This window comes from Priapulus caudatus, unplaced genomic scaffold (assembly GCF_000485595.1).
Source record: "Priapulus caudatus unplaced genomic scaffold, Priapulus_caudatus-5.0.1 Scaffold433, whole genome shotgun sequence".
Taxonomy (NCBI): Eukaryota; Metazoa; Priapulida; class Priapulimorpha; order Priapulimorphida; family Priapulidae; genus Priapulus; species Priapulus caudatus.
The window spans coordinates 92486-114336 of NW_014577494.1; the positions used below are offsets into that span (position 1 = coordinate 92486).

Here is a 21851-nt window from a genome sequence, read left to right on the forward strand (position 1 = left end):
CAACCTATCCCAACGATTGTCCACACCCACTCACCTATCCCAACACTGTCCACACCACTCACCTATCCCAACATTGTTTTCCACACCACTCACCCCATATCCCAACATTGTCCACACCACTCACCTACTCATGCCAACATTTGTCCACAACACTCACTATTCCCAACCATTGTCCACACCACTCACCTATCCAACACTGTCCACACACTCACCTATCCCAACATTGTCCACACCACTCACCCTATCCCAACACTGTCCACACCACTCACCTATCCCAACATTGTCCACACCACTCACCTATCCCAACACATGTACCACACCACTCACCATATCCCAACATTGTCCACACACTCAACCTATCCCAACACTGTCCACATCCACGGGCGCAACCACTGGGGGCGTCGGGGGGGGGGGAATCATGACCCTCTACTTTTTTGAAGGACCTCCCCAACTTCTGGAATACCTTGTTTTCTGGGGAGGTCCAAAATTGTCCGATAAGCGTTTATTATCGAGAAACATCCATATTTCACAGGTGAAAGTTAAAATAAATAAAAACCCCAGGTGGTCAAGTGCAGTGTGATAACTGTGATTCAGATTCAGATATCTAAATAGAACCCTTAATATCATTTAGATTCGACCTACATAGTACATGCAATCTCACGTGCATTGAACGAGCAATTCACCACGCATTCGCAAGCCTACTGTGTCTATATAGCTACGCTGCGTTGTATTATAGACACTAAAGGCCCATCTCCACACAAGCGGCGCGTGGCGGCGCGTCACCGTTCTGCTAATCGCTGCTAAAGCTGTTTAATCAAGTGGACACATTCCTGCGGCTCCTGCTTACTATTCCCTGTAGCAGTGCAGAAGCAGAGAGAAGCTTTTCTGGTCTGCGTCGGCTGAAGACTTATCTTCGAAGCTCAATGGCCCAGGCAAGGCTCAACCACCTTGCTGTTTTGCACGTTCATCAAGACAGATGGAATCGATATTGAAGCAATTGCAAAGGATTTTGTTGGAAAGTGTGACTCAAGGAAGGGCACATTTGGTTTCTAACACTGTTCTCTGTTTTCACGTGTCAGCCATTTTTTTGCATTATTATTTTCCTCTTCCTCTTAATCATGCTAACTGTGTCACACAGTTAGCACAGTCTGTGTGTAGCTTCACTACTAGCTTAATCTAATTAATAAAACATTTTGGTATTTTATGTATACATGATCCTAGTAATGTCATTCATGACATCACAATTATGCAACACTTCCATCAACACGCTGAAATACGTGATATTGAACCAATACGTGATATTCGCTCGCCCGCAGATCACGTTGCTATTGGCTGCTTGCATGTTGGGACCCCCCCCCTAACTTTCAACACGTGGTTGCGCCCTTGTCCACATCTCACCTATCCCAAAATTTTCCACACGACCAATTTGTATTAACATTGTTCACACCTCTCTCCCATTTCCTCCACCAGACTTTTAGCCAATTCATCCCCGGCCCATCTTCCAGCCCCGTATATTCGTGTACCATGTACACTTTTCCCAGCCTTACTTAGCAGCCCTGCCCGTTGTGTCCAACATATTACATTACATAATCACACCTCCTACGTGATCCACAGAGTGTGCTTATTCCCAGTCTAGTTCCTATCAATCTTTGTAAAAACGGCAGGGGGCAGCGTTTCAGTTTCACAGGAGAAAGTGTACAAGGCTATCCATAATATATTTCCACTAATGCCTTCAGGGGATTTTTTTCTTGGAAAGTAACACATTTACGACGCGGAACGCAGGGTGGATGAGAGATTTCCTAGACATATATTCATCATTTGTCATATGCCATGTGATGTGTGTGCGCGTATATATTTATATCTTGTATCTACTGTTGTTAACAGAGCTGTAAATAAGTGTTGCCTCCCTAATGAATGTGCATTTATTATACATGTAATATATAATAACACAGCAAATGTGCATGGTAAAACGGAAAGTACTTGATTCGTTATTTTTTACTTTGTTTCTCGATTTTGACTATCATCGATCTTTTAACAAAACTGATCTTTGTTATTACCAGTGTCGTTATTGCCATCATAACAAGAATGTGGGCGGACATCATAACAACATATAGTGAAACACGCATTGTTACATTTTAATTCATGTATTGTATGCAGGTATAGTGACAGCTGTGCTCGTACAGCGCGGAGAGGGGAGGTTGTGTAAATAGGTGTACAAGGTTGGGCAGGCATGGAAGCTGGGGTGTGTATGTATGAAGGCAGGGCGGGTCGCGAACTTTTTTTCCTACACGTTATATCCATTGGGCTTGATATACGCATATCAACTTCCGCATCAGACTTTCCGTATATCAAGGAATGATGCAAAACTCCTAACCCGAACCCGAACCCTAACACTAACTATAAATCGAATCGACTTATATACTCTCTATGGTATCCCAAACACTATCTATGGTGTGGTCAAATCAAAACAGCCAATCAGAGGAGCCCAATGGATATAACGTGTGGGGAAAAAAATCGCGGGCGGGTCAGGTATGAGGGTAGGGTTGTGTGGGGGCAGGTATGGGCGAAGGCCTGGGCAGGTATGTGTGCAGGGTTGTTAATGTATGTGTGCAGGTACAAGCACATGGCTGTGCAGGTATGGGAACAGGACTAACAGAGACAAGAGGGCAATACTGTGCATGTATAGGTACAAGGTTTGTTGGAATTGGCACATGGTTATGCAGGTATGGGGTAGGATTATCAGAAATGTGCAGCACCGATACTGATTTTACTTAAGAAGAAACGAACAACACATTGAAATTGATACTGTTTTAATGTTCCGTGTTGATTCTAATTCTCACGTGCTCATGATCAACCACACCTATGGCAAGCAATACAACAATTATGGCTGCATGATTGCAATTCTTACTACCAAGCCTAACAACTATGGTATTTAACAAGAAAAAAACACTCGCAAGGGGCGTTCGTGCACGCACACACCAACGAGTTAACAACAGAGTTGTTCACAGATGAACTTTAGTCTAAATATCACCGATAGTGCCACTTCAATGCATTCATAATACCTACAGTAGATTCGTTTCGTATCTAAATGAGAACATTCAAATCAACTCTCACTCGAAACTTCGTGTACGAAAAAACCATGCACGTAAGCATAGCAGGCGATGTTGTCAAACATACACCATTGCACATTAGGGCTCATAGGGTCTATGTCCCCCAGGGTACTGCCGGAACGTACCCTGGTAACTATCTGATATGGTTAGGGAGTAGGCGTAGGCAGCTCCCTAGACTCGTTAGTGAAGTAGGCGAGGTACGGTCCGGCATATTAGATAGTACCAGGGAATGTTCCGGTATACCGGCCCGTACCCAGGGTACGTTCCGGCAGTACCCTGGGGGACATAGACCCTCGCAGCCACATTAGAGGGCCATCACACGTCCCGACTGTTCGGCCATGTCGTTTTTAACCATGAACTTCAAGCTTACTCCAATGAGCATACATACAGGAAAAAGGTAGGGGGAGATTGGAGAACCGAGCTCCCTCGAGCTACACTCGTTTTTTTGCATTTAAGTTTAAGAATAATTGCACAATGACAAAAATTACGCCCTGCCTGCCCTGACACCGGCAGCTTTTAAGTTTAACGTCTGAAAGTAACATTTAAAAAGACATTCCAAATGCTAATTTTTTGAAGGACAGTAGCATGGTGTATGCATAATGCGATATGAAAGGACGATATGTGGATCTTTTCGAGGATTAGAATCCATCAGTACTGTAGGGCATGTTGCAGGAAACTAGGCCAAAAGTCTGGCAATAAAAATTTTTTTTTTGGCAAGAGGCATAACAAGTGCCGCAGAGCAACAGCGCTCACCTGCCGGCAGGTGTTCTGATGCTAAACTCATTGGTTAACGAATGAAGAGCAACCTCCCGTCACCGCGTTCGCGCTCAGATCATATATCTAGGATACTACTAATACAGATCTAAAATCTATGATAGCTAGGCTTTGCTATACCGGTGGTACAGTAATAAAGATACAGATGTGTGATTTCGCTATATTAACATGTTATCATGGATATGCGTCGAGCGCAAGCGTAGTGGTGGTGGTGGTGGGGGGAGAGTAGGGGAAGGGGGCTCTAATAGCAAAAGCAGTTGCCGCGAGATGGCGCGTGCAAGTGTCATCAATAATCAAAGATGGCATCACCCTTCGTGCGTGATAACCTCACTCCATTGAGTTGCTGCAATCCAAGTATATTCAGGCAGGCGAGAATTTTGCTCAGCTGTGAGTTAACACATCTGCATTGCAGGTTGCCAGGCAATAATTATGATTAGAATAGTGCCAGTTTACCCCCATGCATGCGCAATGGGCTCCCCCCATGTGTTTGCCTACCCATGCGAGCACTCAGAGTTCATTACAGTGTGCTAATACAGGGTGCTACTCAGGGTGCTAATACAGACTGCTTTAGAAAATAATATGATTTAAGGAGCGTAAACCTTGTTCAACAAACATTTGCCTTTGCAATTGAACTGTGCAACTGTAGCCTCACATCCACAATAGCAAAAGCAGTTCAGTCCTTTGTTAACAGTCAACAAATCCATGTTTAACCCTCCTCTTGAGGGTCAAAAGGTTATCCGACACTTACTCTTCACATGTCAGCAGAAAGTACATTTCATGGTCCTTTCAATAAAGCAATAAAAATGGTAGGTCACCGCTGAAACAAAATAGTTTTTCAATCGCTCCGTCAGACCATGTCATTTGTGCCGCAATTCTGCATTTCCTCCCTATACCTTTAGTTAAGGAGGGAATGTTCCCCCCACCTCTTGACCTTTGACCTTTGACCCTCAGCTTCGACATCCCAACTCGTTTTCGGATTACCCCCCCACGTCCCGACTTTCGAATCCGTACGTCGAGCCGTTTAGATTTGTGCCCAACTGTTGACGGACGCACGGCCGGACGGACGCACGCTCATGCGATTCTACAAGCTGCATCCGACTATGTCAGATGAGCTAAAAATAAGTGTGGCACTACCAATCATGTTTCATATCTGAATACCTTTATGCCCACACCACAACGAAATGCACAATAGCATTAGGATTTAAAATAATTTTCAGATTCCGTTTAAAATTAAACACTGCTGCACTTGCCTCGTGTGACCAGCTCTGTAAAGGCTAAAAGGAACAACCTCATTTTGCGACATTACATATCATTCTTTAAACAACCTCCCTTTGAGCATTCCATAGTGATCTCACTGCTATTGATGCCTTCTGCTTTCAAAACATATCAGATATCTCATGAACTGAGTCCATAAGTATATCTACCCCCGCCCCCCATCTCGTGTGGCACAGTGCCTAAAGCAAAATTTCCTACAAAGTATCCACGCATGTGACTATTCTGTACCTACAGTTGATACAGTGAATACGGTTTAACCGTTGGCTAAACAAAAAACTGAAACAAAAGCTCTTAATGGAATTACCTATTTAGTATTATCATAAAATCCGGTTAAAATCTGATATTGCTGCCAATTCCAATATAAATGCATCATGCACTTAGTGGAAACACAGTAACACAAGACTTAAGTCAGCAGGGTTAAGGGAGGTAGGAAGTGAGACCTTGCCCTACGTGAATCCACCTACGCACATCTACGTTAACTAAATGTAAATGAATTATAATATACTGAATTAGTTCGATTAAGAACAAACCCAAGACAGACTAGACCTCCCCTGTTACTCATCACACATTCGCAGGCAAAATACACAACACAACAAATACTGGCAGTGATATTTTGCCCGAAGGCAAAACTCGCATGATTGAAAACCCCGACTTGGTTTATTGGATTAAAACGACGCCTATTGGTTGTTATATTTTTTTCCAACAAATGCCGACGCATTTAAACTATACTGACTGTCTTACAACATAACAACGACCATGGGCTGAGCGATCATCAATTGGAAGCCCTGATCAGTGGTCCATGATTCTAAGGTTGCCCGATACAATCTTGTTCTCCAGTATAGCACCTGGAGGTATATCGATACGGTCTCCGTGGTTAGCGATGATGATGACAGTTCCCTATAATGAAAAATACGTTGTATTTCTATAGTAACCATGCAATCAAACATACAGCTCGTTGCTATGCCTAACAATGCTGTTAACATATGAAGCCAAGTACATGACACTTTCCAGAATGGTAGCAATCAAACAAAATGCACTTCTTGTGACATCACAAAATTATGCACATCAAGATGCAGGAAGATTCCCAAAGAGGGATTGAAAATGCTTAGGATAGACAATGCCTTAATAACAAAAACAAGTGCCGCATTAGCGACAGTGCTCATCTGAGGTCTGCTGCTCTACTGTACTGGCCTTCGTTTCTGCAAAAGGTTGAAAGCCTGTTCTATCGCTAAACCGGCTACATCATCATCAAAACTGTGTAGCACTGGTATTAACACTAAAACTAAACCCTAACAATGCATCCTACTTCATACCTACTCGGCTGTCTTATATATTCGTGTCATAATGTATCACTAGGCCTATAGTTGCCGCGAGATGGCGCGTACAAGTGTAATCAATAATCAAAGATGGCATCGCCCTTCGTGCATTGGTGATAAGTCAAGAAAGTAGAGATAACCTAATTCCATTGAGTTGCTGAAATTTACAGGCTAAAATCCAAGTATATTCAGGCAGGCGACAATTTCGCTCAGCTGTGAGTAATAAATTTAACACATCTGCATTGCAGGTGTGCATGTTTATTCGAAAAGTGCCAGTTCACCCCCATGCATGAGAAATGGGTTGCCCCCGGGTTTTTGCCTACATTTCGGATGACGGTAGCCATGCGAGCATTCAGGGTGCTATTAATATACAGACTGCTTTAGAAAATAATATAATTTAAGGAGTGTTCAACAAACTTTTGTCTTTGCAATTGAACTGCAAATGTAGCCTCACATCCCCACAGGTATGGGCTCTAATAATAGCAAAAGCAGTTCAGTCCTTTGTTAGCAGTCAACAAATCCATGTTTAACCCTCCTCTTGAGGGTCAAAAGTTGATCAGACACTTACTCTTCGCATGTCAGTGGAAAGCACATTTCATGGTCCTTTCAATAAAGTGATAAAAATGATAGGTCAGTGCTGAAACAAAAAAGTTTTTCACTCTGTCCGTTAGGCCATGTCCTCAGAAAATGTCTGATATCCGACCTTTCCCCCACTACCCTTTGACCTGTGACCTCCAATTTCGCACTGGTGGACAGGTTTCCTGCCCATCACACTATACACCGTATATTAAGAGCATAGGTCGGGCCGTTCAGATTTGTGCCGCAATTCCGTATTTCCTCCTATACCTTAAGTTAAGGAGGAAATATTCCCCCTCCGTTGACATATCTTGAGCTTTGAACCCCAAATTGGTCATCCCGAGTCCTTTTCACGATCCCTCCCCCCACGTCCCAAATATCGTCACCGTACGTCGAGCGGTTAAGATTTGTGCCCAACTGTTGACGGACGGACACACGCACGCACGCACAATCATGCGATTCTACAAGCTGCATCTGACTACGTCAGATGAGCTAAAAATTAACTAAACCAAAGAACTCTTAATAATATAACTAAAAGAACTAGCAGACAATCGTATAAGAGAGGAGTGTGTCTACCTTGAGGGCTACGCCCTTGCCGAAGGTCACGTCGCCAGAAACTGTCAGGTGATCGAGCTCAATCATGTCTGGAACGCTGGCAAATCGACCCAGGAACTCGCGCACCTGAATAAAGAACACAAACCATCGGAGCATCACACATAATAATATGTACAACATAGCTATCAGCTATCGAGCTGCCTGCCTGCATGCATGCATGCAGATATGTATTGATAATGATGAAATACAGCTTATTTTATCATTCTCATTTGCATACAAATATATTTGAATATATATATATATATATATATAAATATATATAAATTATGTCGTGTATTTATTAAAGTTTGTTTTCATGCAAATGAGAAAGATAAAATAAGCTGCAGTTTGCCATTATCCATTTGAAATGTTACGGGGCACATACTGGTAGAGCTCAGCTTTTGAGAAGGTGCTGGTGGTTGCAAGATGACGGCCTGTGGCTCGGTGGCATCACTTCCTCACCAACTCTGGATTGGCTAACCGCTATCCAGTTAGTATATAGAGATCAGTTGTAGACACCTGTGCATAACCTAGTGCAGTGCTTCTTAAACTATTTCATTGTCATTCACCTTCGAGTCTCAACCTAACCCTAACCCTATCACAAAATTTCAATAACTCGCAACTAAATTTCCTTACGTCTTTGGTAATTTTCATCTATGTTTCATTCACCCCAAAATAATTGCATTCACCCTTGGGTGAACCATTCACGAGTTTAAGAAGCACTGACCTAGTGCCCCCCTTCATTTTTGCAATCTATACATGAGGTTCCTTCGTGAATACGCACGGCGCAGCGCGAGACGAGGCCAGTTAGTATATATAGAGATCAGTGGCCTATCCCATGGACACCTGTGCATGACCTGGTGGCTCCCCCTCACTATCCTGCAGACGCCTGTGCATAGAATGGTGGCTCCCCCTATTTCAATCTATACATGAGGTTCCTTCGTGAATACGCGCGGCGTGGCGCGGGATGAGGCCAGTTAATATATACAAATCCAACAGCCTATCCAACAGACACCTGTGCATGACCTGGTGGCTCCCCCTCACTATCCTGCACTATTTCAATCTATACATGAGGTTCCTTCGTGAGTACGCTGAGCGCGAGACGAACCTTGGCAAAGTGGTTGTCGCCGAGCTTGACGAGGGGCACGGAGGGGAACGCGCGGTCCGGGCTCATCTTCAGCGTGCCGTTGTGCATTTTGTACAGGTTGCTCATGACGATCAGCAGGTCGGACGTCTTCTTCACGGGCAGGAAGCGGCTCCTCGGCACGTTCACGCCTGCGAGGGCAGACGCATAGCGGCGTTGTCATGGTGACGTACGCGTATTCTACCACGCCGATCAGACGTCGGCTCTAGAATACTGCCACATTTCGTTTATCGAAGATTTATTTGACATATTTTTTTTAATAGACAATTTTTTTTTATATTAATGGAAATGAACCATCGATAATGGCTGCCACCGTGTTGTAGTTTATTATCCTCTCTCTAGCCTTAAACGATGTCAAAATGCTTGCATGTGATCCCAGGTTCCTATATTGTGAAATGAATAAACACCAAGACCCAATAGATGGAGCCACTTACCAATGGAACCCTCAAAGTTCTTAATGGCTGTACCAGCAGCAGTCTCCAGCTGAATGACGTTTACACCATTGTCAAGCGTCTGCAAGTAAACATGCCAATATCATAGCAACTGTCACAGCATATGTCACTGCAGATGTCACAATGCAGGGGCTGAAAATAGTGGTTTTTGCCTGCAAGTCCGGGACTTTTTAGCAATATTTTTGGAAGGTCCGATGAAAGATTTGAAAGGTCCGAATATATATTACATTTGTTTGGCTAATAATCGTTTGGTAACAGCAGGTCCATTTTTTATACAAAACCAAACATAAACAAACTCGTTTGCCCTCATTTGATACAGTACATGCGTCGTCTGCAGTCATTCCGAGTTACTCGCACGAGTGACGAGTTGATGCTGAAACTGTGCGCGCATCCGTGTTAACTTCCGTTATAAACAACCATGCTACCAACGTTGCAGTATACACTATCAGTATCAGTACGTGTAATTTCGATCAGATTTTCGGTAAATTTGACTCTTATACTTGGTATGTTTCATTGTGAATATTAAATATGATACTAGATGTCGACAGCAGGCGTCGAAATTAGATTTTTATTATGGTATCCATTCGGGATACCAGGTATTGAAATCTGGTATCCTCCCCAAAGATCTGGTATACCATTTTTTTGATAGTAATTTCAACAATTGCTTGCCTTAAAAATTCTCATCGCTCACGTTCATTTTACATACACTGCAGACGCATTGTCTAGACGCATTGTCTGGTTCGCTTGATACAATGTATACACATAACATAAATTTATGATCAACATTGGCTTCTTGCAACAATAGCTGCGTTCACACGAGATACATGGCCTCGCTGGTTCCGTACTTATCTGGTGCTGAATTCGGCTGAAATACCATGCTAACACAGCCCGGAGCGTTCACACGAGAATCGAGGCTTAGCTGGCTAGGTATAATATAGACTGGTACCCATGTAGCGAACAGGTACCAGTCTAGGTAAGCGCACTACAGTTTCGCAATTCTAAATTGCGTTCACACGGAAGACAATACGCGGCCAGCTTGGTGCCGAATGTTTCAGCGCGGAATCACTTTCCGCGCCGAGTAAGCCTCGTATTTCAGTACGGTACTGAATAAGCCGCGTATATTTTTACCGTGTGAACGCTCAAGTACGGTACTGAAATCCTCGTGTGAACGCAGCTTATATCTTGCAAATATGCTATGCCTGCTGTATAACGCTAGTGTGGCGTAAGGGTGCCTGAGCCCGCTCAGATCGCGCGCACTCGCTCAGATGCGCTGCCCGTATAAAGTTGATAACTCAACAACCACTATCCCGATTTTGATGATTTTTTTTTACTATCCCGGCGGGATACCAAGCATTGAAATCTGGTATCCAACACAAGAATCTACTATCCCGCGGATATCGGGATATTGCTAATTTCGACCCCTGGACAGTGACCAAAAATTGACCTACTTTCGCTTTATTTCTTCGCAATTTGCAATGGTTTAATGATGTTTTATTTTATGAAAGTGGACAGTACTGTAAATTACTGATAGGTTCGACGGACTTTCTGCTTGGAAATTGCGAAGGTCTGAGCGTGAAATCGGCAGGTCCCGGACCTCGGACTTGCCCTATTTTCAGCTATGCAACTGATGTCATACTATAGGTATCACCGTGGGTGTCACATTTAGTGCCACAGTGGCTGTCACAGCAGAAGTCACAATGAGACTAACCATGATCAGCATGGCATTTTTCACAATGGATACCACAGTGACTCATATATTATGTCACAGTGACTATCACAACGGATATCGCAGTGACTCATAGATTATGTCACAGTGACTATCACAATGACTCAGAGATTATGTCACAGTGACTATCACACTAGACATCACAGCATATATCACGACAGTTGCCATAGTGGATGTCATAATTGACATCACAGCAGTTGTCATAGCAGCTGCTGCAATAAAGTGCACCGCCACCAAAACAACATTCATTTAATTACTCAGCTGTTACCGGTGCTTACCTTGTGGTTGACGATAATCTCCATCTGCAGTGTCTTTGCCTTTACGTTCCTCGATATCGCCTCCAAGTTAATCCACAAGTTGTTTGTGTTGAAAATTCTACAAGAGCAAGATTTCAGGACATGAAACTATATATTGGCGCCTTGAAAATTGTCAAAATATTGGTACATTTAAATAACTTGTAAACTTGTAGCCACATGTCTACTAATGACGTTACAGCTACACTCATAGTAATGCAATTGCAATTGTTTTGTTGTTGATTTAGTACTTATTTTATTAAAACTGAGACTTAAATAAATTAATTGCATAGGAACATAGTAGAATCGAATGCATTTTACCAACAGATATGCACTTACTTGAATTTATTCACGCTCTTGAATTCGTCAACCTGGTAACGAAATGGGAAGAAAATAATAGTAATAATAAATAAGCTTTCCATGAATGAAAATATGGAAAATGCATGGAGTTGCGAGTGTTGGTAAGATCGACCATAATAGCTAACATAGGTATAACTGAAGCAAGAGTGAACAAAATCATATATCGGTATTTTCATGATCTATACTTTGAAAAAAAAAAATTGATAGTACTCTACATAAGAAGAGATAGTCGCATTCACTCACATGTTCTTTCGGTACTTGAGCTATCTCCAGCAGTTTGAGTTTATCCTCATACCAGCATAGCGTACCACCCTGTGAAGACACGTAATACAGGGAAGTGTTAACGACAAAATGACAAGACAACCGATGATAGCGACTCAACACAGCAGCACGTGTCACACGGCATGACGCTACTCTTAGGGGCTGTTGTCACAAAAAGTTAGTATTATTCATTTACCCTTTCTTTAGGTTATATTAGTACTATATATGTCATGTATATAATATATATTATATATATATATATCTATTATATATAAAACACCTTTGGCAATGGCTCCCAGTCTACCAGCCTCTGATACAATTCATAAGCTAGCAAGGTAACACATTTTACCCCATTACACCCTATGAATGACAATCTTTGAAGCTGTTATACAACACATTTTTTGAAATCAGTGAATACTTTCACTGTCAAGACAATCTTTACAATTTCATGTTCATGAACGTAAAGATTTCACTACCAATTCTAATCTTACTGCTGCATTGCATTACAGATGAGGGTTCATGGATTTTAAATTATGAATACACTTGATACCTTAACGTCAGCCCTAGTCTTGTCTGTGACCTCCATCACGTATTCTGGTGACTCCTGCTGCTCATTACCAACCAACAAATTCAGGATATCTGTTCATCAAGTAATTAAGGCACAAAAAACATAGCTATTTGCAGTTCATTTCTACAGAAACATTGAGGGGCATACCTGCTACTACCTGCTGGCAAGCTAGTGAAACTAAATCACAAGAAGAGCAATACAGATGGTTATTGCAGTGTCACTTCACTATATGTCAATTCATTATGGGTCATTTTACACCACATTTCCATCAGCAGTATAATACCAAACATATATCAGTTTACATCAAATAGTTCTACATTTATATTGTTTTCACAAACGACCTAGCGGCACAAAGTCTGGAACAAACAGCTAGAATGTCAACCTTTGCTTACAAAATAAAGTAAACAAGTAATAACGTGAATAACGCATGAAATTGCATCGAAATGTGAGTGAGTTATGTGATGTACGTTCAGAGACAAAGACTAGACGACATTAAATAAGGATACTCAGGTCCACTGTTGCTCCCAAGTTGTCGATGTTAGAGACAAAGCAGTAGGTTTTTCCCTGTTCTATGAATTGGTCAAGAAGTCCTGACAGTACGAAAGATTCGTAGAAGTCACCGTGACCAGGGGGATACCAGCTAAAATGACGCAAACGGCAGAACAACTGTTGTAAGTTAACAAAATGCTCAGGGTGCGAAATTAACGCGAGTCCGGAGTAAGATACTCCCTGATTTACTGTCGCACACCCTGATTTGACATATGCAGGAGTCCGTGTGCCTCCCTGAAAATTCTGCTATACTAACTAGTTCATTCCAGAGCACGGCCTTGCGGAATGACCATATTTTTTCAGCAAATGTCCAAATAAAATTTGGCAGACGTGCAATCGCATGAATCTTCAAAATAAGCAGACTGCGGACTCCATCATTTTGCTGCGGACTCCCTCTTTTTGAGGGCAGGGAGTCCGTTGGACTCCTCGTATTCAAAAGTTAATTTCTACCCCTGAATGCCCACAATCTAGTTTCTAGAAATAACTGATGTAACTGCCAATCGTTATCATGTTTTTGCCATAAATATGAGCGCATTTAATGACTATGTTTAATGTTAAAGTAATTATTTCAAAATCTTCCCGACCGTTCTCATATTTTATCAGACCATTACAATACTTACTGGTATTGTTTGGTATCAGTAAACATGTTCGCTGTTAGGCGAGACTATCTTACGCTATATTTTTCTCGATTGTGCATTTATTCAAGAAATAATTCCTTTAATGACGCGCCTAATTTATAGTTGCAACACTTACAGCTCTGGCCCCACCCACACCCTTTGCCATAACCATACTCCCAACCATACCCACACACCTCACTGCCCCCACACCCCTGGCGCTTCCCACCCCCTTGATCACACCCACATCTCTAACCATGCCCAAACCACTAAGTACATTACACCCTAGTAGTTCAGATCCCTCCAGCACTGTCACACCCCTAGTTTAAGTATGTTTGAACACTCTCATAACTGGTGCAATAATTGCTACATCTATGTAAAATCTTACGAGTCATCTGCGTCACCGGTACACGATGTTGTCATCGGCATCAAGGTCTCCTTGTTGATTCGTGGATACCTTCACATAAAATTTCAAGACAATATCAGATACATATAGGCTCTATTTCTCCAACGAGCGCACAAGAATAAGTAGACGTACACTGTAGACCTAATTATAACTTGGAGAACTGGGTACCAAGTTTTGGGCCAAGTTATAAGTGAGTACGCACAAGTTGACATATATTGATGCAATAAACACGGCCCGCATGGGAATGGAAATGTCCTGGAATTTGATGACTCTGAAAAATTCTTGATTAGTAAAATATTGTGTTTGATACTGAAATTGCACTGGAAAATTTGTCATTTACCTGGAAATGTAGTCAAAACTCTTGAGTTCATTATAAGCAATTCCGCATTATATCGAGCCACGTTATATCAGATCTACAGTATATAATTGTATCAATCATAGCAAATTAACACTGCAGCTAGCATTAGAATTCTAAAATAAATTACGAAAAACAAGACGAATCAAACATCTACATGTAGATAAAGATAGCAGCCTGGGCTATAAATTCGTACACAAACAAAATTAAAACAACCAAACACATTGTCAAAAATTTCTAACAATGATATACTGTGGTTGTTATTGCAGACATGACAGCGGAGTTGTTGACGATGAAACCAGGATTCATATAATTTGCGTACCGGCTTTGGTTGAAGCTGTGAATGTTCACTCTGAATCCAGCATATTTCCTCAGGGCTTTGGCCGAATCTTCATCCGTGTTGAATGAGTTCATGAGCACAAGTGGAACATCGACGTTGTACTTGACATTCAGACTCTGTAGTGAAAATTTATGAAATATCATACCAGAAATGGCAGCCATCTTGAATTTTCGCATGGCTTACGTTTTTTTATGAATAGGCACCCCATGGGTATATGTGCCAATTTTGGTGCTTAAAATTTTATGACCATTTGAACAATTCTCCTAATATACATGTGCATGTTATCTGCCCCACTACTGCAGCCAAGGAGACACTCACTTAGTCATTAAGACATGTTTTAAAACATACGAGACATGAAGATGAAATCTAACAAGCAATTCAAGACACTCACAAGAGATAGCTAGTTTATTCTGTTACATAGAGAGAGGGTAAGCACGTATTAATTTCTAGACTGACAGTACTTGTGAGAGGAGTAGTTAAGTACTGCTAAGTTTACAAAGTGAATGTATATATATACTGAAACCATTTAGCTAAGAGTTCAGCTACTCACTGAGATACTAACTGGTAAGAATAATGGAAACAATGGGGGATATGGGTACCCCTCTATTAGAACTATAACAGAACATAAACATTATTTGACTGTACCTCAATCTGCTGTACGTTCAGGTCAAGAAAAGTCAAGTCATTTCGGACTGAGATCAAACTTTTTGGACCAGTGCAGCCCATGGAGGTTCCAAGACCACCATTCAATTTCACAACTACTAGCTTGCTCAGGATGTTTTGTGCCAACTGGTCATCAATTGGCTTCACCAATTCATCATAGTTCTTCACCTGCAGAAGTACAAAATTTAAAAATACAAACAATTAAATATCATGTAATATATATACACTTGCTGGTTTGGCCAAATTCCCTGTAGCTATAAAACACTGAGGTAATGTATATTTAATTTTAGGGAGTATAAGTGATGGGCTAATATTATCAAGATAGATACTCACTGCACTACCAGGTAAGGGTTTAATGCTGCTCCATTCCAAGGCAGGTCCACTACTCAGGATCCATCGGGAAAACAGTCTACTGAATCCGTCAAAGTTGTCTCTGAATTCCTATTTTGAAAATACAGTTTTAGTATCAATTTACATATTATGCAATTAAGCCTTTGTGCAGGGTAATTCTAATACCAATTTAATTATATATATCAGGGTTCTCCCTACGTTGCGCAAACGGGGCGCGCGGGCCCCGTTTGGGAAAACTCCCCCCTGTTTGAATCGTTGCGCCCTGTCTAAATTAAATTACCTCCGCCCCGTTTAAATTCCACCACAATAAAAGTTTGCCAGCGCGGGAATCGATCGTCAAGAATTGCCGTTCAACCAGGACATCCGACGCGTGTATTTTTACCGTACCACGCATGCACTGCAGACAGTACACAAGTTAACCTGACAATGCACAGTTAACCTGTCACTAACTGTACACCGACTCGGCTATCTTATATATACAAGAACCCCAAATACCGTCTATGGTGTGGTAGCGATTTTACGCATTAATTAGTCGTACGGTAAAAATACACGCCCCCCGGACCCCCCTAGTTTATATATATATAATTTAATGTATGTATATATACATTACAAGTTACATGTTATGTAATTATGTGATTAACACAAACTAATCAACGACTCTTACCTGAGGCTGATCATGATGATGTCTATGACATTTCATATTTTAATTTGTTGATATTATCGATTTCAGGTTTGTATCACATATCTATTACACTATCCCTCCGATTGAAATCACGTTGCAACTTTGAAATGCGTGACGGAATCATTCTGGACTTTGGACTTACAGTTTCCATGCCAGCTTGAACAGTAGCCATCAGCTTGCGAATTTCCATGGCAAGGGAAGCGATTGCATCCCTCTTTGAGAGTTCTTTGAAGGAGCCAACATCGCTCAACTTTCTCCGAAGAGGAGGCTAATCATACAAACATAGCACTTTACTAATTCTAACACAGTAAGGCATATAACTATGACTGAGTAAACCAAGTTGTTTACGGACTAACCTTGTATTCACCTCTGTCAGTGAATGAGTGAGCCGAGTGCTCAGTACTAGTGTTTCATCTATTGCACATAGAATATCAACACCACTAGTTAAAATATTGTAATAGTAACAATTTACTACTAACTATTTCATTAGCAGACTTACAGAATCAGTTGTGTTTATTAAATAAAACAATTCTCGTTTAATATTGAGGAAGAAGGTGAAGGAGAAGAGACGTACCTTTCCACCGGGCACCGCCATTTTATTTGTTCTGCGTGACGTGTTGTACAGTCATCACTCTGTGCAGCTGGTGCAGTTCTGTCCAGTCAGTGGTATTCGTTCACGTTCAATATGTTATTTATTACTAAGAGTAAGACACTATGCGCACACATTTATTAGCTAAGTCAATCTGTATTCAAATTTAAAATTGTAAAGTTTAAATAAATGTTTAGATTTGACCAAAGCGTTAAATATTACAAATATTATATTCGCTACGTACGTGACCGCGTGACCGTTCAAAGACCGTACGTGAGATCATATCAGAGCGAATATGCCGCGTGCTCTTTAATGATAAACGCCTATATAATAATAACAATTACACACGGTTTTTAATAATACCTAAGATGGGTGAGTAAATTTTCTGCTTGTTTTTTTCTCTGGCAAAAAAGTTAATTTTTAACCCTGCTTCATGGTAATTAATGTACGTATATAATTCCCGATCTGTTGGTTGCCCTAAATTGAGATATAATTAAGGATACCTGCAAAGGTGCTCTAAGGTGTGGTAATATGTCCTTGATCAGTGGAGGAATGTTGTAGACAACAGACAGGAGTGGAGAGGGCTAGTGCATACAACTGTGAATGCTTCAACATAAAGATAATCAACCAGTATGAAAGAAAATTTGTAAACGAAGACTAAAGAATTTGAACAAAAGATGATCAATGAACTTTATAGCGATAGATATTTGTACTACATTATTATTCTGTGTAATGCACGTTTCGGGTCCTCTCTATAGGTGCATATATATATATATATATAATTACCTACTTCTACCGCGCTATATGCTATACGCGCTATACGCAGAGGGCCTATATATTATACTGCATGTAATACAGTGGAACCCCGATTTTACGCGCGCCGGTTTTAACGCGAATTCGGATATAACGCGATGAGTCGTTGCACCCCTTTTTTTTGCTCTTATACAGACAGCCACGTATATATATAACCCCGATTTAGCAGGTACCGGCTTTTTTCACGATGACATTTTATTGTGGGTTAATAATGTAGTATTGTGTGTACGTGTACATTGTGCTCTACGCACTCGCATCTACATTCTACGCTGTCGCCCTACGAGAACCCGAAGTCTGATCGCCCTTCGCATTACAATAATAATGACAAAATTAACCCCTGATTTTATCTATGTACACTGTACTAGGCATGACTGTACGCACAAGCGTGAAGGAAAATTAAGGGTAGAGTACTAAACAAGGAAGTAGATTAATTAATTAGTCAAGGGTGAAGATAACCAAAGGCGAAATAACCAAAGGCGAAGACCGAAAGTAAGAGGACATGCATGTTGTACCTTTATTGATAAGATCAGGAGTGTATCAATATACACTCCTGATAAGATACAGTATAAGTACTCCTGATAAGATACACTCCGGAAGATACTCCTATATTGATACACTCCTGATAAGATAACACCGGAGGATTTTTTCTAAACAAATAAAATAGGTGAAACGTGGGTTAACTCACACCAGCGCGTGGGTTAGCTCGTGGATTCCGCCTCGACGTGGGCGCGTTAACCAATTCATCATCCTCCTGCTCTTATACCTCGCGCATGCGTCTCCATCTTCCCTTTGTCCTTAGCAGAATGTCTCTAACAGGTGTGTATTACTCTCGTCCTCAGAGATCACTACATCTAATTAAATTATATGCCCGGTGCTCTCTTACGTGACGGCAGGTAATTTCGGCCCGCCATCAAGAATTCACTACGTGACTAATGGAATACTAATATTTCCTCAGGCCGTCATCAAATATCCACTGCGTGAGTCAATGGACTTACTCAATAGTTCCGCGTGGATACTATAGCATGCGTCGCCATTGTTATAGTGACATATATTCTTAATGGCATATTTGAATAAAATATAATTTTATATTTCAATATATATTTCAATATATATATTTCAATGGAATATAATTTAAGTAGAATTTTGGTCGCTACAGTAGGCCTACTACGGCTTCATTCTCGTTGCTATCCTTGCACTGATTATGAAACTTGCGTGTTCATGCAGTGCAGTCGTGTGCGCGTAGTAGGCCTATAAACCACACGTCCATGTTATTTGTTTCGAGAGCAGCTACATGCAAGGCCGTAGGCTGAGCAAATTCCTAGGGGGCAAAATTTCATGATTCAACTGTATAATGATGATGAACGACGGGCGCAGCTCTTGATCGACGTCTCTATAGTGTGGTAGGGGTGGGTCTGACACAAGGCTTTCACGGACAAGTGACCAAAAAAATCACGTTAGGGTTATTTACGATTATTAGCTATCAGCTTTTTTTTAAATTTTGCTTTAAAATCTAGTGGTGCAGCTGCCCCCTTGCCCCCCACAGGGGCGCAAAAATTGCAGGCGCGTTCCCTGCGATTGTGTTCATAATCGTGGACCAAATCGTGATTGAACATATGCATGATAAACGAACTGAACGGCGATGCGCACAGAAGCTATAAATGACGACAATGACTATTAGGCAATGCATGACTATGACTAATAGGCGACAATGACTAATCATAATAACCGAACATGCGTGCTCGTTCACACAAACGTATGCATGCGCACACAAACACGCACACGAGCGTGTACATACCACTAATCTCTATAATAAAATAATATATGGTTTTATTATAGAGATCAGCGGTACATACACATACGCGTGGTCATGTACGTGACCGTGCACATGCACGCAAGGCCATACGTACGTGACACGTACTGCGCTGTTTATCCTGACTGCGATTGTGTGCGATTCTCGCTCTTATTCTGTTTCGCGATTCTCGATTATCTGTTTTACTTATTTAGTATTTACACTATCGACGACTTGATAAACTTTTCAACGTTCTATCAACCTTTTTATCAGATCTTCAAAGGTTTTATAATATATTATCGGTAAACGTTTCAACATTTGAACCGCAGTGGGCGCGCCGGCCCACGTCAATACGCCGCCGCGTGAATACGGGCCGCGTGCAAACCTGCGATTGTGTGCGATCCCTCCAGTGTGGCGCCGTAATATATTATAATTATAATCTCTCTGAAATGTTTCTCTGCGTGGGGGCAACTGCCTTTCTTGTGTCCACACTAGCTACGGCCTAGAATTGGCACCATAATAAATCAAAAATCAAATAATATAGCGCGCTACAAGACCGCTGTCAGGGAGGAGCCAACAATTAATGCGATAGCCTTATCTAGTGTGTATATGTGGACATAGATATCCGAGAAACGATATTATTTATAACTGCGTAAATATTAGTCTTCAAAGTTCAAGGGTCTTTATCGAAGACGGAAAGAGAAAAAGTTTATTAAATAGACGATCAATACTGCGGATCGCAGTAGAAAAAGCCTCAATTTTGCAACTAACTAAAGAGAAATTGAGAGACGGAAATGAGACGGAATGACAGAGACAACGAAGCTAATTAAGGGATCATTTGAAGAGGGCGCACGTGTTGAAAGTAATGTAATACAATCATAGATATAGAATATAGATACATAGAATATAGATATATTGTGTATATCGTGAGATATCACATGTGATATGGTGATATGTATCAATCTATGAGACTATGACACTGATCTCAACGTGATCTCAACGATTACGATACGATAGAATGCGATGTCGGTACATTTATGACATTGCGCTACTGCGCATGATCAACGGGCAAAGTTCATGCCACTCCAACATGGCGTCGAACGGTGTAAACATGTCAAATTCTGTGTGTTCATTGCACAATTTATTGCGCAGTGAGAGTAGTTTTGAGGGTAATAGCGTTCAGAAGGTGTTAGAGAATGGTGCAAATCCGAGCGAAATTGACGAGAATGGAAGAACACCGATGCACTGGGCCGTGATACGAGGATGCGTGCCCGCTATCGAGGCACTTTGCCAAGCCGGAGCCAACGTAAACGCGTGTGACGAGCAAGGGAACACTCCATTGCATTATTGCGGGCGTGTTGAAACAGCAGCATGTCTTATCAGTCGCGGAGCTAATATGGATGTCCGGTATGGAGGTTATACGAGGGGTGGTTAATGAGAGGAAGGGGAAGTGGTGGTTCGTGGAAGAAGAGGATGAGGGAGAGGGTGGAGAGGAGAAGAAGTTGATGAAATAGAAGAGAAGAAAGAGAACAAGACGGAGAAGTAATATTAATACTAATAGTAATAGTAATTAATAGCCTCTTCTTCCACGAACCACCACTTCTATTAGTAATACTAATAGAAGAATAAGCAAGCTAGAAAAAGACTGATTGCCTGAATAAGGAGCAGAATTAAAAGTACTCGTAGATGATGGCAAAATAAAAAATATTAATAATGAAGGGGCAGGCGGAAAAGGTTAATAATATTAATAAGAAGAAGGCAAAGGAAGGAGACTAGGAAGAAGAATTAACACAAGAAATGGGTTAATTATAAGTAGGGGGATGAAAGTGCACGATATTGAGGAGAAAATGTGAAAGGAGTGGACGAGGAGCAGATGCGTGATGAACCTTTTTCACATAAATTTTACCTAACCCTTTAACAAACACCATCTCACCTATTTAAACTGATACACTTATTATCTGCCTTACCTTCCCCCACCCTTATAACTCATTAACTACTACCTCGATCTCTAAATGCTTCAGGCCCTTATCTGATCCATGTTTTTTCCTTTACCTGTGCCTGTTCTGATTAGCCGCGTTCACACGGAGCAATTGTCCCCGGTCGAAAACGATCCGAGACTGACCGGATCAAAAATGACACGGGTCCAGGGTTCTCCAAGAGCACTTATAGCCTGGCGGCCCGCCAGCTAGGCTATCGACGAGCCTCGCCATCCTAAAATGCATCTGCCACTCTAAATATCATAGCCGCCATG

At 41.5% G+C, this 21851-nt stretch overlaps 2 protein-coding genes across 2 annotated transcripts in view; one reads left to right on the plus strand and one right to left on the minus strand.

Annotated features, from left to right (window-relative positions):
* Positions 1-4931: 4931 nt before the first annotated feature.
* Positions 4932-17047, minus strand: LOC106810327 (UTP--glucose-1-phosphate uridylyltransferase-like). Its single transcript, XM_014813637.1, has 15 exons — positions 16984-17047; positions 16552-16677; positions 15710-15817; positions 15359-15544; positions 14696-14829; positions 14001-14069; positions 12956-13089; positions 12432-12520; positions 11864-11932; positions 11600-11631; positions 11246-11342; positions 9224-9302; positions 8754-8920; positions 7628-7732; positions 4932-6056 (listed from the first exon to the last, which is right to left on the minus strand). The coding sequence occupies exons 1-15, from the start codon at positions 17002-17004 to the stop codon at positions 5949-5951; spliced, it is 1524 nt and encodes a 507-aa protein (XP_014669123.1). The 5' UTR covers positions 17005-17047; the 3' UTR covers positions 4932-5948.
* Positions 17048-20666: 3619 nt separating this feature from the next.
* The window catches only part of LOC106810330 (ankyrin repeat domain-containing protein 46-like), a 3264-nt gene continuing 2079 nt past the window's right edge, over positions 20667-21851 (plus strand). Inside the window, exon 1 of the mRNA XM_014813639.1 lies at positions 20667-21007. Within this exon, the coding sequence (XP_014669125.1) occupies positions 20691-21007 (317 nt within the window). The 5' untranslated portion in view covers positions 20667-20690. The remainder of the gene's footprint in view (positions 21008-21851) is intronic.